The sequence below is a fragment of the Loxodonta africana genome, chromosome 21, assembly GCF_030014295.1.
Source record: "Loxodonta africana isolate mLoxAfr1 chromosome 21, mLoxAfr1.hap2, whole genome shotgun sequence".
Taxonomy (NCBI): Eukaryota; Metazoa; Chordata; class Mammalia; order Proboscidea; family Elephantidae; genus Loxodonta; species Loxodonta africana.
In genome coordinates, this window is record NC_087362.1 from 42716554 (window position 1) to 42734549 (window position 17996).

General features: G+C 42.7%; 1 protein-coding gene across 8 annotated transcripts in view; it reads left to right on the forward strand.

Annotated features, from left to right (window-relative positions):
* Window positions 1-62: 62 nt before the first annotated feature.
* The window catches only part of ADAT1 (adenosine deaminase tRNA specific 1), a 45063-nt gene continuing 27129 nt past the window's right edge, over window positions 63-17996 (forward strand). The window contains exons 1-10 of one of the 8 annotated variants that reach the window (XM_023556691.2): window positions 63-3613; window positions 4300-4370; window positions 5952-6142; window positions 6772-6840; window positions 8272-8326; window positions 8714-8886; window positions 11825-12443; window positions 13911-14056; window positions 15063-15162; window positions 17709-17795. In XM_023556691.2, the coding sequence (XP_023412459.1) occupies window positions 5962-6142; window positions 6772-6840; window positions 8272-8326; window positions 8714-8886; window positions 11825-12443; window positions 13911-14056; window positions 15063-15162; window positions 17709-17795 (1430 nt within the window). In that variant the 5' untranslated portion in view covers window positions 63-3613; window positions 4300-4370; window positions 5952-5961. The other 7 variants (XM_010596842.3, XM_010596841.3, XM_023556692.2 and 4 more) reach the window with 7 other exon arrangements.

The window sequence follows — 17996 nt, forward strand, 5'->3', positions numbered from 1 at the left end:
CCTAATACAAATTCAAAAAATACACATTTAATGCCTGCTGTATGCCAGGCATTATTCTGAGAGTTGGGGGACACTGCAGTAAACAAAGCAAAGTGCCTATTTTCATGGAACTTACATTCTATGTGGGGGAGGGGAGCAGATAAACACATATTTCTGTCTGTGGTATGTAATAAGAAAAATAAACAGCGTAAGGGGACAGAGGTGCTATTTTAGGAAGAGATGGATGAGGGAGAACGCTGTTTTAAACATGGTAATCAGAAAAGGCCCCTGCTAGGTGACAGGAAAGAAAAGACCAAAATGGATGTTGCTCTTGAATGTAGAGTAGCTAAAGCGAATAAAAGAAATGATGAAGTAAAAGAGCTGAACGAAAGATTTCAAAGGGTGGCCCAAGGAGACAAAGCATTGAAATGTGCAAAGACCTCGAGTTAGAAAACCGAAAGGGAAGAACACGCTTGGCATTTCTCAAGCTGAATTGAAGAAAAAATTCAAGCCTCAAGTTGCAATATTGAAGGATTCTATGGGGAAAATATTGAATGATACAGGAAGCATCAAAACAAAATGGAATACAGAGTTACTGTACCAGAAACAATTGGTTGACATTCAACCATTTCAGGCGGTAGCATATGATCAAGAACTGATGTTACTGAAGGAAGAAGTCCAAGTTGCCCTGAAGGCTTGGGTGAAAAACTAAGGCTTCGGGAATTGGCGGAATACCAATTGAGTTGTTGCAACAAACAGATGTAGCACTGGAGGTGCTTACTCATCTATGTCAAGAAATTTGGAAGACAGTCTCCTGGCCATCCAACTGGAAGAGATCCATATTTGTGGCCATTCCAAAGGTGATCCAACTGAATGCAGCAATTATCGAGCGGTATCATTAATATCACACAGTAGTAAATGCTGAAGATCATTCAAAAGCAGTTGCAGCAGCACATCAGCAGGAAACTGCGGGAAGTTCCAGCCAGATTCAGAAGAGGTTATAGAACAAGGGGTATCATCACTGTCAGAGGGCTCTTGGCTGAAAGCAGACAATACCAGAAAGAGGTTTATCTGTGTTTTATTGACTATGCAAAGACAGTTGACTGTGTGGATCACAACAAATTACAGATAACGTTGCAAAAAATGGGAATCCCAGAACACTCAATTCTGCTCATGAGGAACCTATATATAAACCAAAGGCAGTAGTTCATACAGAACAAGGGGATACTGCCTGATTTAAAGTCAGGAAAGTTGTGCATCAGTGTTGTATCCTTTCACCATACTTAATCTGTATGGTGAGCAAGTAATCTGAGAAGCTGGACTATGTGAAGAGTGCAGCATCAGGATTGGAGGAAGACTCATTAACAACTTGTGATATATTGATGACACAACCTTCCTTGCAGAAAATGAAGAGGACTTGAAGCACTTACTGATGAAGATCAAAGACCACAGCCTTCAGTAGGAATTGCACCTCAACATAAAGAACCAGAATCCTCGCAACTGGACCAATGAGCAACATCATGGTATTTTCAGTTGCCTCATATGCATGTGAGACCTGGAGAACGAATGAGAAGAATTGACGCCTTTGAATTATGGTGTGGACAAAGAATATTGAATATACCATGGTCTGCCAGAAGAACACATCTGTTTTGGAAGAAGTACAGCCAGAATATTCCCTAGTGTGACTTTGGATGGAGACTTCATCTCATGTACTTTGGACATGTTATCAGGAGGCACTGGTCCCTGGAGAAGGACATCATGCTTGGTAAAGTAGAGGGTCAGCAAAAAAGAGGAGGGCCCTCAATGAGATGGATTGACACAGTGGCCGCAACAATGGACTCAAGCATAATGAGGATTGTGGGGATGGTGCAGGACTGGACAGTGTTTCCTTCTGTTGTACATAAGTCACTATGAGTCAGAACCAACTTGACAACACCTAACAACAATTACTGGTTACATTTCAGTAAAGATTTGGAGAATCTTCAGTAAAGATCTGTGGGGAAAGAGTGATCCAGGTCGGAAGATCAGTTTTGAGGAACAGCAAAGGGTCTGGTATCGCTGAGGAGGAGTGAAAGAACAGATCATACAGGCTCTGTAAGCCAGGCAGGGGAGTATGTGTGTTATGGTTGAGATGGAAAGCCATTGGAGGGTTCTGAGCAGAGGAATGATACCATCTAGCTTATTTTTAAAGGATTGTTGTAGTTGATAACCTGGAAAGTAAGGGTGAAAGCAGGAAGACCAGTTAGGTGTTGGCAGTGAGCTGGGAAGACATTGATGGCTTGAACTTGGGTGGTAACAATGGAGATGGTTACAAGTGATTGCATTTTGTCTATGTTCATAAACTCAACAGCATTTGCTGATAGAATTTGGGTTGTGAGAAAATTGATGTAAAGGTTTTGTACCTGAACAGCTGGAAAAGTTGAGTTGCCATTTAGTGAGTTGGGAAAGACTGACGAGGTGCAGGCTTGGGAGGGAAGATTGAGAGTTTGGTTTTGGACATTAATTTGGCATGCCTTTTTTTTTTAGTAGACATCCAGGTGGAAAGTGAAAGTAGATTATTGAATAGTGGATATGGAGTTAAATGAGTTTTCTCATTTTTTGCTCATTTCAGCAGGGCTAAGAATGTGATAAGGGTGTGGCTGAGATTGGCTTTTTGGTTTATGCAGCTAGATTGATGATGATACCAATCCCTGAGGTAATGAACCCTGGAAGATGAATCGCTCCACCAGGATTGCTCCTTCTTCAAAGACAGAAGGAAGAGTCAGTTGCAGATTAATGGTGAAGGGAGAAGAATGAGGAGCAGGGTCCTTAGTCCTGAAGGAGAGTTGTGGCCATTTTCCTTTGGGACTAGAGAGAAAACAAAGGATGGGATCGAGCAAGTTGGACTTCTGCCTTCTCTAATGTTTGAAGGGTAACAAGAAGAAAAGTGAATTCTCTCATCTTTAGCCATTGAGATTTGCAGCTGCTGGATAGTATAGGCTCCTGAACCATCCAGACAGCTCTACTGCCTATTCTTCACAATCTGAAAGCTTTAGTCCTGTTGTGTCCAATATAGTTGCCACCAGCCCCATGTGTCTACTGAGCGTTTGAAATGTGGCTAGTCCAAATTGAGATGTGGTCTAAGTGTAAAACCATGTAACAGATTTCAGAAAGTTTGTGAAAAATAAAAATACATATCTCAACTTTTAAAAAATGTTGATTACACGTTGAAATGAAAATATTTTGGATATACTAGGTTAAATAAAATGTATGATTAAAATTAATTTGACTTTTTAAAATATGATTACAGTACTAGAAAATTTTCAATTACACGTACGGCTTGAGTTATATCTCTATTGGACAGCACTGTTTTAGAAAGAATGTCTAGTGTTCCAGGATATGACATCATTCTACTATTTGAAACCCATCCAGAGGACTTGTTTCCTCACCAGTAACGGGGCAGACAGCTTCCATGAACCAGTTTCACTGCGTACCTAAACGCACTCCACAGGCGGTGGACTCTGAGCACCTCCACGCCTGGCTTCGTTCCCTAAAGAACTACAAGGTCCAGCGTACCCTGCGTGACCTGGGGCCGGGGCTTGGGAAGAGCAGCCGCAGCTTTATGGCGTCACGTCCGCTCTGCAGTCCGGCTCAGGTTAGCTACTTCCGAGGGCGTGTGTCCTGGAGGTGGGAGGGGGCCTGACACGGTGGGGTGGGTTCGCCGGGCTGGGGGCACGAAAATGAGGGAACCGTGGGGCTGATGTCGTAGGTCTTTGACTTTGTTGAGCCCATTTGGTGTAGGAAGAGGTTGTGAGGACCTTCCCTGAGGCGTATCACTTGCGAAAGTGTCGCCACAGGCTAGATGTCACTATCCACGAAGGGAAGGACTCTCTTGCTGCTGGCGAGTACGTGGTGTGTGGCCGCGCCGCAGCGTCTCGGCGGCACCCAGTGAGGCAGGCACTCACGTTGTCCCTACTAAACGGGCTGTGTCTTGCCTAGGGTCTCCAGTCCTGTAACTGGCAGAACCCGGGCCTCTAGAGCTGGCCGGGAAGGAGCGTTTTTTTCGGGGAGATTTACGAAGGGAATCCAAGTCCTCTGAGCATCGCTACAGGCTTTTCTCCCCCAGGCAACCGACTAGCCGATCTTCCCTGAGAAGGAAGTGGGTTCTTCTACTTGTTGCTACTGTTATAAGATGGGGTCTTGTGGGCAAAGCAATGGCTGTTTAACTTAGCTGTTGTTTCAAGTGACGAAGTTATTCATGGTCTAGAAGGAGGTGTAGGTTTTAATTATAATGTAACTAGTATATCAAAACAATTCCAACTGCGATGCATATTCATTCAGAATCAACTACTTGAATGAGAAGTGTGGTGTGTCTTGGGCTGCTTCATCTTAAGGAGTCAACGTTTCTTCTGGTAAGTTCTGCCTTCCTTGGCTATTATAGATTGTGATCTGTGTCTCTGGTTTAACTTTTAGGATGATACCGGGGTACCTATCTTCATAAAATATACTGCTTTGTGATGAATCCTTAGAAATGAGAAAGGAGTCCTTTCTAAATGGAGGATTCTTGGCTCTGAGATAGTGTCTTCTGTAAGTTCTCTAAAGTCACTATTTCTCTCACTGTTTGCCGGTTACTGCCAAGTCTATATGTATTTTCAGTCACTATGGTCTGAGTCAGAATCCACTCAATGGCAACGGGTTTGGTTTTCTGGGGCATGAGGGTTATTATGGCTGCAGTAACAGGCCTGCACACCATAATGCAGATGGCTCATTGTGGAAATATCAGCCTTCAGAAGATCATTGAGTCTCAAAGAATAATACACACCCCTTTTCACTTAATAAAACCACTTTTTTAAAACTGTGCTTAGGTGTGTCCATCTCTCTATGAACTCATCTTCTAGTAAGAAGCTTTTCATACTATTGAGTCCAAATGAGGTCAGGACGATTCAGTGCGCATTGGTAGAGCGAAGAGTGGGAGTTTCCAGCAAAGTATCCTAGGCCTCTTCCAGTTATGATGTACTTAACTGTTATTTACTCATTATTTTATGTGTCCATTACAGTTCCCCCCATTCCCAATGAGCTCAAGTCAAATCAGTTGGGAAAATTGTCAAATGTTCGTTTTTGTAATAGTAATCACAATTGACATTAATTGTGCTCAACATTGTAGCAGTTGTTTTTCATAGGTGTTATTTAATCCTCACCAAGATACTATTGTTACTCCTGTTTTAATAGGAAGAAACTAGGACATAAAGAGGTTAAGTGATTTATCCAATATCATATAGTTAATTTGTGGTAAAGCCGGTATTAAAACCTAGAAAAGGTGACTCCAAAGCCCATGCTAAAACACAGCTCCTTTAAGGAGGGAAAAGCTCTATGAGGGAGAAATTACCTCGTTTCTCTGAGTTCTGTGCTTTGTAAAATGTTATGGGAGAAGTTAAAGTGTTGCTTTCTTGATGGAGCATCAGTGGAGACTTATTAGAGGTAGAACCACCCTACCATGGGGGAAAGAAGAGAAAAATAAAATGTCTGGAAAAGGAAACATCTTTCCAGAAAGATAAACCTTGTATGGTGAGGGTCTGCCCAAGGAAAGTGAAGAAACTGGGCACTCAGACCTGAGGTACACAGCCCTGAATGTGCTGCTTCTAAATGAAAGTGGAGTAGTGACGAGACTTCCCTCCCATGTGCTTTCATTTTGAGTAGTAGACTCCGCTTCATTGGAAATGTGTCAGATGTCCAAGATTTAAAAAAAAAAAAAAAACTTCAACAAATGGGTGTAGCTTCTGGGGTTGATGGGATTTTGAGCACCTTTCATCTTTCAGGTAAGTTAAAAGGGGGCAGGAGGTAGTAGGAAATGACCAACAGAGTTCCAGATAGAGGAGCCACAGTATGAACCATTGGGCTACATTTGAAAGACTGTTGAAGCACCTGATGCAAGGTTGTAGCATCTTGCATTGGTTTTCTGTTCTGCACCTCTGATGGTTGTGGTTTTTGATCAGGACTTGAGCAATGGCTCAGACCATGTGGACTGCAGATGAGATTGCTCAGCTGTGCTACACACACTATGGAACCAAGCTGCCCAAGCAGGGGAAGCCTGACCCAAACCGTGAGTGGACATTACTAGCAGCGTTGGTGAAAATACAGTCGACAGCTAACCGGGACAGTGATTCCCCTGAGAAGCTGGTGCAAGGTGAGGCCTTTTTGCCTTGAAATGCTCCCTCTTTTGCTCAGTGGTTGAGAGCTACAGCTGGAACCCAAAAGGTCAGTGGTTTGAATCCACCAGCCACTCGTTGGAAACCGTATGGGACAGTTCTACTCTGTCCTGTGGGGTTAGTATGAGTCGGAATTGACTTGACAGCAACGGGTATACTGGGACAGTGGAATCCCTGGATGTTGCAAATGGGTAATGCATTTGGCTGCTAGCTGAAAGGTTGGAGATTTGAATTTACCTAGAGGCGTCTTAGAAGAAAGGCCTGGAAATTTACTTCCAAAAGATCACAACCATTGAAAACCTTTGGAGCACAGTTCTACTGTGACACACATACATGGGGTTGCCATAAGTTGGAATCAACTCAATGGCAGCTGGGGATCCAGGGACAGTAGTGGCCACAGTGTAAACCACGATGTTGTGTGTGTTCTCCCTGCCCCCTGCTAGTCAGGTACCACAGCACTTCTGGAGGCAGGAGACCCACCTTGCTGGAACTCAGTGGGGTAGGCCTGTAGGAATCCTCTGGAGGAATGTGCAGACTTACTAAACCTGAGGACCAGGGACCATTCAGACCCTGAGAGCTCACTTAATGATTTGTTTTTTCCCCTCAGTGACAAAGGAAGTTGTCTCAATGGGAACAGGAACGAAATGCATAGGCCAGTCCAAAATGAGGAAGAGTGGTAAGCACGGGTGGGAGTCCAAGCAAAACCTGTTTCTTGGAAACCAGTGTCCATGTTGACCTCTCCTCTTCTTGTCAGAATAAAAAGTATAAAAATCATCTGTGGGAGCAAAGGCCACCAGAAACATGCTTTCTGAGTGAACTGAAAGCTGGTCAGTGTTTTCATGCTCAAACCAGGGGTTCCCTGGGCTTATATTATACCTAATGACCGGAAGGCTCAGGACTCCAAACTCGCAGGTAGAGGATGCATTGTGAGTGGCTGCTGAAGCCCCAGGAAACAACCTTGAATTAAATGGTTCTTGTGGCACCAATCTGGAAATTTTTGTAGAGATCTGTGACTTCTGCTTCAAGTTAGCAGGTTCCTCCTTGAGTTTGGTTCCCCCATTCTCCTGATCTTGCCCCACATACAGAGAAGCAGTTCCAGGATAGTTAGATTGGATTAGATAAGAGGAAATCAGTCTTCATGTTCAGGCAACAGGGAATTAATTATATCACCATGAGCACAAGTATGATGTCAGGGTACTAAATATCTGGGCCCCTGTCCTCCTGATAAAGATTTCTTATAAATCTATGGTTCTCAACCAGGGTGTCAGGTGGCAACGGTGGGCAGGGGAGTTTCCCAGGGGAAATCCAAAAGTGGCTGCCATATGCCAATGGTAGGGACAGACCAAAGAAGGAGGCAGAGCACTTCAGGTGGAATAAATGGTCTCATTTATTATGGGGAAAACTTACATACAACGCAAAGTCGTAGACGGCAGCAGGATGGGAAGATCTCTGTGATCTCTGACCCAAACTCCAGAGATTATATAGAGGTACTAATATGGGGTAGTCATGTAGGCCCCCTTCCCTCAAGTCCAAAATGTCCAGATGTTATCATTTGGATCTGGACTCCTTCAAGAATGTTATGTTCCTTGTGTCAAGGATGCTATATTCTTGCCTCCTGTTCATTTCGGGAATGAGGTGTTTGCTATGACTGTGGTCAGCTTCAGGCCTGGAGGCAGCTCACAAGTTCTGGATTGGTCATATCTTCATTTGTCCTCCCAACATGGGAAATTCCTCCCCAACTCCTGGGACATTTGGCAAAGTCTGGAGACATTTTTGGTTGTCACAATTTGGCGGAGGGGAGTGCTACTAGCATCTATTGGATCTACTAGTATCATCTAGCAGAGACCAGGAATACTGCTAAACACCCTACGGTGCACAGGACAGCTCCCACCACAGAGTTATGCAGCCCAAAATGTCAATAGTGCTGAGTTGAGCTATGGTGCTTTAAGTGTACTGCCATTAATGATTGTGATACTTTTTGGCAAAAGCCCTCTAGGAGCTGCATGGCCACTCTGGGTGTGAGGGGAAACTACTGTGTTCTGCTTTTAGAAAACAGGGCCTCTACAGGTTCCATATGTCTTCACCTAATGTCCTGTCTTTGCCACAGGAGACATCCTCAATGACAGCCATGCTGAGGTCATAGCCAGAAGGAGTTTCCAAAGGTAAGCCACATCCCACAGATTCTTATTCAGCAGGTCTGGGGTGGGGGGGTCCCAGAATTTGCAGTTCCAACAAGCTCCCCGGTGACAATAATTATGTCAGTCTGAGGCCCATACTTTGAGTAGCACTGGTTTAGACTAGTGGTTCTCAAGCCTTGGGATCACCTGGAGGGCTGGTAAAACTCAGATTGCTAGACACCCCCATAGAGATTCAGATTCAGCAGGTTGGGGTGAAGTCCAAGAAGTTGCATTTCTAACAGATTCCCAGGTGATGCTGATGCTACTGATTCAGGGACCGCAGTTTGAGAATCACTGGTCTAGATCATTCCCCTAATTCCAAATCACTTACCCATCTCATTAGACTGCAGTAATGCTTCCCTTCTTCCTTAGCAGTCTCCCAGCCAGAGCTTTCCCCTTCCTGCAACCTGTTAGGTACCTTCTCCATCAGCTACATTTGGCGGCCTCCCTGAAAGAGGATAGCATCTTTATCCCAGGAACTCAGAGAGGACAGTGGAAACTCAGACCAGATCTCCTTTTTGTGTTTTTCTCCAGCCATACTCCCTGTGAGTATATTCCAATCTTTGGATTAATGTTACATTGTCTACTTTTTATGTTTGTCCTACCCGCAGATATGTTTCTCAAGAAAAGCACCTTTGGCTATAGCCGGTGACAGCACCTTTTTGTGGACAGTTAGTCCAGTGTACCTAATTACTTCTTCTCCAAGGGGAAGGTAGAGGAGGGGTAGGGGGAGTTCATTTCACTCATGCCATTCAGTTCTCAGACTCAGGATTGGAAAGCTTAGGGCTGAAACCCTGCAAGGTCTGAAACCAGCCATTAGGCTGGAAGTCCAGAGATCTAGTATAGTAACTTATCTTGATACTCATTCCATTTATTCATTCATTGAACAGATATTTTATACTACTTGTCAAGTACAGTACCACGTACTGGGTATATAAAAAAAAAAATAGCAGGCAATAAAATTAGCACGTTGCCTACCCTTATAAGGTCTTTCAGGAAAAGTAGACAGACATGGTTAATCAAGGTAAATTTTGATGAGTTATAAGAGTGGTGCAAATGGTTAATGTGCTTGGCTGCTGAAGTTAGAGGTTCAAGTAACTCTATGTTTAACTGTTTGAAGAACTGCCATGCGGTTTTCCCAAGTGGCTGCACCATTTTACATTCCCACCAGCAGTGTATGAAGATTTTGATCTCTCCACATCCTCACTTATACTTGTTGAAGCTCTCCATCCTAGTAGGTGCTAGTAGGTGTGAAGTGGTACCTCATTGTAGTTTTGATTTGCATTTCCCTGATGGCTAACGATGTAGAACATCTTTTCATGTGCTTATTGGCCATTTGTATATCCTCTTTGGAAAAATATCTGTTCAGATCTTTTGCGCAGTTTTTAATTAGGTCATTTGTCTTTTTATTATTGAGTTGTAAAAAGTCTATATATGTTCTAGTTTCTTATCAGATACATGATTTGTAAATATTTTCTTCTGTAGGTTGTTTTTTTTTTTTTCATTTATAGCGACCTTTGAAGCACAAAAGTTTTAATTTTTGATGAAGTCCTATTTATTTTATTGTGCTTTCGGTGAAAGTTTACAGCTCAAGTTAATTTCTCATACAAAAATTGATACACATATTGTTACGTGACCCTAGTTGCAATCCCTATAATGTGACAGCACACTCCCCCTTTCTGTGCTGGGTTTCCCATGTGCATTCAACCAGCTCCTATCCCTTTCTGTCTTCTCATCCACTCTGGACAGGAGCTGCCCATTTAGTCTCATGTATCTACTTGGACTAAGAAGCACACTGTTCAGGAGTATTATTTTATGTTTTATAGCCCAATCTAATCTTTGTCTGAAGAGGTGGCTTGGGAATGGTTTTATTTCTGGGTTAACAGAGTCTGGGGGCCATGTCTTCTGTGGTTTCTTGGATAATTTTTAAAATGTGGCATCCCCCGTGATCTGTCTGCAGGAAGAAAGAGCACTACCTACAGCATATGACTAGCCAGCTCCCTTGGCATTTACTTCTCGTTACTGGTTAGTAAATTGGCATCTGGGTTAGCTACTTCAGGCTTTTACATGTGACTTTTATTAGCCTCTCACCTTCAGACATTCATCAAGATCAGACCTGGAGCTTGCAGATTGGGGTTGGACCCTGACGAATTCTCCAAAGGACGTGTTACCTCGTGAGGTCTCTGGAAGTCGGCCAGCCAGCCTCTCTCTGGCAACATTTTCACTTTTATATCTCTGCCTTTCCCACTCTTAGGTCATGACTACAGGTGTATTATTTACACACTTTAGAAAAGCAATACACAATTGGGCTGGTGTTTGAAAAAGTAGCTCCCTTTGCACGGGGATCGAAATGCTTCTTACTGAGCTTTGGTTTTCTTTGGGCCCTTATAAACACAGAGTAGATCAGAAATCTCTAAACCAGAATGGTCAAATCATTTGGGAAACACTGATTATGTCATTTACTGCAGAACTTAAGAGTCTTTACTGTGGGGGTTTATATTGTAAATCTCCCGAGATGTGGATATTCTGAGCAGTGTTTGCCAAACTCACTTAACCGTGGAATAAACTACTTATTTTGTTTTCCAAGCCATCTTAGGGGATAGCATTCACAAATTGCACTTGGGAAATCTTGCTCAGTCTAAGCCAGTAGTCTCAACCTAGGTGATCCCCCCCCGCATCAGGGGATATTTGACAATGTTTGGATACTTTTTTTTATTGTCAGGTGGAGGGGGTGCAGTGTTATTGACACTTAGTGGGTAGAAGCCAGGGTTGCTGCTAAACATCCTATAATGTACAGGACAGTCCTCCACAACAAAAAATTATCTTTGTTCCCAAAATATCCATAGTGCTGAGATTGAGAAACCATCGTCTAAACCAATGTTTCCCGAACTTCCTTGAAATAAGAATGACCTGGGATCTTTATTTAAATATTCTCTGCCCTAGAGATTCTAATCCATTGGGCCTAAAATAGGGTCAAGTAAAGGGTCATCGAAAAAGAGGAAGACCCTTAATGAGATGGATTGACACAGTGGCTGTAACAATGGGCTCAAGCATAACGATTGTGAGGATGGTGCAGGACTGGGCAATGTTTTCGTTCTGTTGTACGTAGTATCACTATGAGTCGGAACTGACTCGAGGGCACCTAATAACAAGATGGGCTCTTCAACCAGAGCCCCAGATGATTCTTATCAGGGAAATTTTAGCAGCTGCTCTAACCTCCAACTCACCTCAGGTCAGCTGAGAGAATAGAATTGGCCTTTATTTAAGTCAGTGGTTCTCAGCATGAGCTTGCATCAATTGGAATCACCTGGAGAGCTTAAAGCACAGATTGCTGGGCTCCACCTCCAGAGTTTCGGATTTAGTAGGTCAACTGTGGGTCCCAAGAATTTGTATTCCCAACAAGTTCCCAAAGGATGCTGGTGTTGGCTGGCTTGGGGACCTCACTTTGAAAACCACTGGTTTGAGGGGTCCCTTCTCCTACAGGTGGTGATGCCTCCATCATTCCAAAGCTTGAGTTTGAAGACCAGCCTTGCTGTCCTGTCAGCAGAGATTGGACCAACAACCTATCTGCAGAGGTCATTGGTAACATGAAAGCTCCTGAAAATAAAAGGAAATGTGAAGATCTTGATAGTCCTGTAACCAAAAAGATGAAACTTGAGCTTGAAACTTTTGCTAGGGAAGTCACCAGTGGTATAATTCGCCATCAGAGTTTTGATAAACAGGAAGGTAGCCAAATCTCACCAACTGTCAATAGCTGTAATATTACAGCAGAGGGACTGGCCACTGTGACCATAGTGGCCCCAAGTGGCGCCAAGGTGGTGGACGTTCATAGAACTGGAGCTAAATGTGTGCCCGGGGAAGGTAGAGACTCGGGGAAGCCAGGGCCTGCATATCACCAGGTGGGGCTGCTTCGAGTGAAGCCAGGCCGGGGAGACAGGACCTGTTCCATGTCCTGCAGTGACAAGTTGGCTCGCTGGAATGTCCTCGGATGCCAAGGGGCACTGTTGATGCACTTCTTAGAAGAGCCCATCTACGTGTCAGCTGTGGTCATTGGGAAATGCCCTTACAGCCAGGAAGTCATGGAGAGAGCCTTGATTGGGAGGTGAGAGGGCAGGGGGGTAGGTGATATGATAGTATGTCCAGAGAGCCTTAAAAACACCCATACCTTTTGATCTGTAATTCCACTTATAGGAATTTGTCCTAAGGAAATAATTAAGAAAGTACTTAAACATTTAACTGTGTACAGTAATTAAAAAAGGAAAATTAAAAAGGAAACAGCCAAAATATCCAGCAGTAGGAAGATGGTTAAATGGTTTTTGTTAAAAAATAAATAAATAAATAAATTATTGGTGAATATTAATGGAAAGAAAGTTAAAATGTTTTAAAAAAGGAACTTAGAAGATAAAATGAGATCATTTTGGTCTTAAAGTGCATATGCACATGGAAGAAAAAAAGCTAGGAAGATACACACCAAAGTATTAATAGTGGTTTTCTCTGGGGGTGGGGGTATGGAAGTAGCTGCTAAGGGGTATGGTGTTTTATTTGGGGTGATGAAAATCTTCTAACTTTAGATTGTGGTGATGGTTGTACAACTCTGAATATACTAAAAATAGTTGAGTTGTACACTTTAAATGAGTGAATTTTACAGGATGTGAATTATCTCTCAAGAAAGATTTTTTAAAAAAGAAAGAAAATCAGCCCAGGCACAGCGCCCGGGGTATTTCGTGTGTTTTCCGTTCTGGAGCATTAAACTGCTTGCTGTCTGCTCAGTTCTAGACTAGTGTCATGTTGGCATCTATTTTGCATGAAGAATACAAGAGAAAATGAAGCTTTTATGTTACAGTATAATTTTGGTTTCTGTGTGTTTGAAGAATTCCCTAGGAAGCAGATGTCAGCAAGTTGATATTTCTGCTTAGGGTTTTCAGATTTTTCAAAGCCTATAGACCACGTCAGAAATGAAAAGAGTTTGATGTTACTAAAGTCACTGAGGGATGATGACTCCGTTCTACAGTTGTCACTCAGAATGATGGGGAGGGATCTTTCTTCAGCCAGGTTCTCATGGCCTGGTTTCTACTCTGGTACACCCACCTATAAATCTCCCATCTAATAAATGAGTGAACAATATTTATTGTTGATATGAATAATATTCTATTCTATGGATATTAGTCTCTGGGTGGTACACACAGTTAATGCAGGCAGTTGCTAACCAAATGGTTGGAGATTTGAGTCCATCCAGAGGTACCTCAGAGGAAAGTCCTGGTGATCTGTTCCTGAAAAATCAGCCATGAAAAATCCTATAGAGCACAGCTCTACTCTGACACATAAGGGGTCGCCCTGAGTTGGAGTCAACAGAGGTGTTTCTGTTATGGATATACCACGTTTTGTTTATGCATTCACCAGTTGATGAACATTTGTATGCAAGTTTTCATGTGGACAAATAAGCCTACCTGGCCTCCTAAAAGCCTTTGCTTCACACTAAGATTCAGGAGTCATGATGCGGACCACCATCCTAGATACTCATTTTCTCTACGAGTACACCTAAACTGAATGAATTTTCTCTCACATTTAGGTGTAGGAACCTCTCAGCTTTACCCAAAGGCTTTGGAGTTCAAGAGCTGAAAATACAGCAGTCAGATTTACTATTTGAACAGAGTCGCTGTGCAGTGCAGGCGAAAAGGGCTGACAGCCCAGGCCGACTTGTTCCCTGTGGGGCAGGTGAGTGGTCCTGGTTAGACCTTCCCTGTGGAGTGGCCTGGTAGGGGCCGCCTCCTCCCAGCCTAGATAGCTAGTGTACCACAGAGTGGTCAATAGTCTTGGCTCTGAAGATACTCACACTGGGTCAGATCTCTGCTCTGTATGACCCTGGACACATCAGCCTCTCCTGGCTTCAGTTTCTTCATCTTCACATAAAAAGAGTGTAATTTATCAGGATTGTTAGGAGGATTAAATGAGAAATTACATTTCATGCATTTGCTGTGTCTCCAGCATGTAATTAATGCTCAGTGATTGTTAGGAGCTAAAATGATAATGATGAATCATGAGCCACCTTATGCTGTTGTACTCTGGCTGCCAAGCATCAGAGTGGCAGTCCGTCTGATTTCATATCCAACTCTCATGAATCTGCAGAGGCAAAGAAATATTTTATCAAAACGCCTCTGCTGCCTGGCTACAACTAATGGCTGCCCTGACAGGGAACACAACAGAGAATCCCTGAGGGAGCAGGAGAGCAGTGGGATGCAGGCCCCAAATTCTCATAAAAAGACCAGACTTAATGGTCTGACTGAGACTAGAAGGACCCTGGTGGTCATGGGCCCCAGACCTTCTGTTGGCCCAGGACAGGAACCATTCCCGAAGCCAACTCTTCAGACATGGATTGGACTGGACAATGGGTTGGAGAAGGATGCTGGTGAGGAGCGAGCCTCTTGGATCAGGTGAACACTTGAGACTATGTTGGCATCTCCTGTCTGGAGGGTGAAGAGAGGGTAGAGGGGGTTAGAAGCTGGCGAAATGGACACGAAAAGAGAGTGGAGGGAGGGAGTGGGCTGACTCATTAGGGGGAGAGCAATTGGTAGTATGTAGCAAGGTGTATAAAAGTTTTTGTGTGAGAGACTGACTTGATTTGTAAACATTCACTTAAAGCACAATAAAAATTAAGAAAAAATGCCTCTCCCATTTCTTTATAAAGAAAGCCAGTTTTAATCTCAGCATCATCTTTTCCTAGCCATCAGCTGGAGTGCAGTTTCTGAGCAGCCCCTGGATGTTACTGCCAATGGCTTCCCACAGGGAACAACAAAGAAAGGCATCAACAGCCTTCAGGCCAGGTACAACATAGTGGGATGGAAGACGGGGGCTGTGAACTCACATGTCACAACTATCTAGTTCCGGAACATTTTCATCACCCCAAAAAGAAAACCTGTACCCATTAGCAGTCACTCTCTAGTCCTCCCTCCCCTCCAGACCCTGGCAACTCTTAATCTATTTCTGTCTCCTAAAAAAAAAAAAAAAAATTTTTTTTTTTAATTTTTTATTCTGGACTATTCTCCTGTTCAGTCTGCCTATTTTGGATATTTCAATTAAATGGAATCACACAGCATGTGCCCTTTTGTGTCTGGCTTCTTTCATTTAGCATAATGTTTTCAGTTCATTCATGTTGTAGTATGTGTCAGTATTTCATTCCTTTTATTGCTGAATAATAGTTTATTGTGTGTATATATCACATTTTGTTGACCCGTTCATCAGTTGATGGACATTTGGGTTTTTTCCACTTTTTGCTGTGTGCATTTGTGTGCAAGTTTTATGTGGATATGGTTTCAATTCCCTTGGGTATGTTTAAGTTTCTAAAGGACTGCCAAACTGGTTTCCAAAGCAGTTGTAACATTTAACATTCCTACCAACAATGAATGAGTGTTCCAATTACTCTATATCCTTTCCGACACTTTTTATTGTCTTTTTTATTAATACCCATCTTAGCATGAAGTGATAAAGCGTTATGGTTTTGATTTGCCTTGTCCTAATGTCTACAGCTGTTAACCAAAAGGTCGGCAGTTTGAATATGCCACCCATTCCTTGGAAGCCCCATGGGGCAGTTCAACAAGGTCGCTATGAGTTGAAATCAACTTGACGGCAATGGGTTTGGTTTGGTTAATGTCTAATGATGTTGAGCATCTTTTCCTGTGCTTGTTGGCCATTTGTGTATCTTCTCTGGAGAATGTCTGTTTAAATTATTTGACCATTTTTTAATTGTGTTATTTGTCTTTTTATGGTTGAGTTGTAAGATTTCTTTATTATTCTGGATGCTAATCCTTTATCAGACATACGATTTGCAAATGTATTTTCCTGTGGGTTGTCTTTTCACTTTCTTGATTTTGTCTTTTGAAGCACTAAAGATTTTAATTTTGATGAAGTCTAATTTATCTATTTTTTTCTTTGGTTACTGCTGCTTTTGGTGTCAAAGCTAATAAACTATTGCCTAATCCAAGGTCACAAAGATTTATTTCTATGTTTTCTTCTGACAGTTTTATAGTTTTACCTCTTACATTTAGGTCTTTGATCCATTTTGAGTTAGTTTTTCTATATGGTGTGAGATTAGGGATCCAACTTCATTCTTTTGCATGTGTGTATCCAGTTGTCCCAACACCATTTGTTGAAAAAAACTTCATTGCCTTGGAAAGACTTTTAAAAGAATAGTCTTGTGCCTTACCACTAGGGACTCTGATTCAGCAGGTCTGGGTTGGAACCCAAGAATCATTTATGAAGGGGGCTGGGGGAGTGGCCTCCCCATCACTAAAGGCATTTCCACCATAGCCCGAGTCTGGATTGAGCTGCTACTGAAGTGACTGTTGTAGACTTCCACTATTTAAATGTAGTCCTTTTTACTTATATAGTGCATTTCCCTTTATCATTCACTTATGAAATTATATTACAGTTAGAGTTTTCAGATGGAGTTTTTTCTTCTCTATTTGATACACTTATTTGCCTTCTCAAAACAAACAAGAACAACCACAACACAAATCCAACTTACCTCTTTTTGCACTTACTGAAAAGGTTTTGCGCTTCAGTCAGTAATTGCCAGGGTTCAAAAGTCCTAGGCAAGGACTGTTGGTCCAGGCTGATGTAGCAAACACATTGACCATGTATAGAGAGAACCAAGAGCTGATAATAAATCAGGGGTGTTAGGCTTTTCTAGGATGTGAGTTTAGTTGGTTTAGATTTAGAGTCACCGCAACACAATGGTTTTATATGAGGGAAAGGAAGGCAGCTCAGTCAATCAAGGCTACATCTGGAATGGACTGGCAGAAACCAAGAAAGCCCAACAAGAAGGAATCAACACTGACTTTTATAACTATTCCAAACCTTGACCTCTATCAGGAATTTTTGTTGTTGTTTAGTAGCAAAAAAATGGCTTCCAGAGGCCCATAATGCCCTTAGGAAGAGTCTGGAGCTTCTGCCCCAGGTGACTCATCCAAAAGACCTCTTGAGCACAGTTCACCCAGGGAATAGCACTAGAGTCTCTGAAACAAAGCTTTCAATTTGTTATAAACGATATTACTCTAGGGGCCACCTCCCTTGAAAGGAGATGATCCAAGGTGGCTCACAGGAGTCGTAGGACAAAATTTAGTATTTCATCTCAATCTTTACCCCGTGTGAGCCTGTCACTTTGATGACCCCACTGCTGATGACATTTCATAAGATTAGATCCATTTTTGACCCCATTCTGATCAGACATGCAGATCTAGATCTCCTTGCCAAGTGAAAATGGGGACTCTTGCACATTCAAACGTAAACACCATGTGAAGCTTGATATCTTTGGTAGAGGGCCTGGTACGTAGTTAAGCACTTAATATTCTTTATCATTTTTTTTGAACAGATCACGAATCAGCAAACTGGACCTCTTTAGATCATTCCAGAAGCTGCTAAGCAATATTTCAGAAGACAAATGGCCAGACTCCCTCAGGTGAAACCTTATTACTAGGTTGCTATTGTCTCATGTTTTTTCATGTTTAGGAAGACTTCTCTTTTGATTCAGGCTTAAGAATGGGAGGAAGCTTTGGCAGGAGTGGTGGTTCAGCAATCTCCCATTGCCAGCGAGTCGATTCTGACTCATAGTTCATAGTAGCTGAGCACTTAACCACTGCCACCAGAGCTCCTTTCAGCA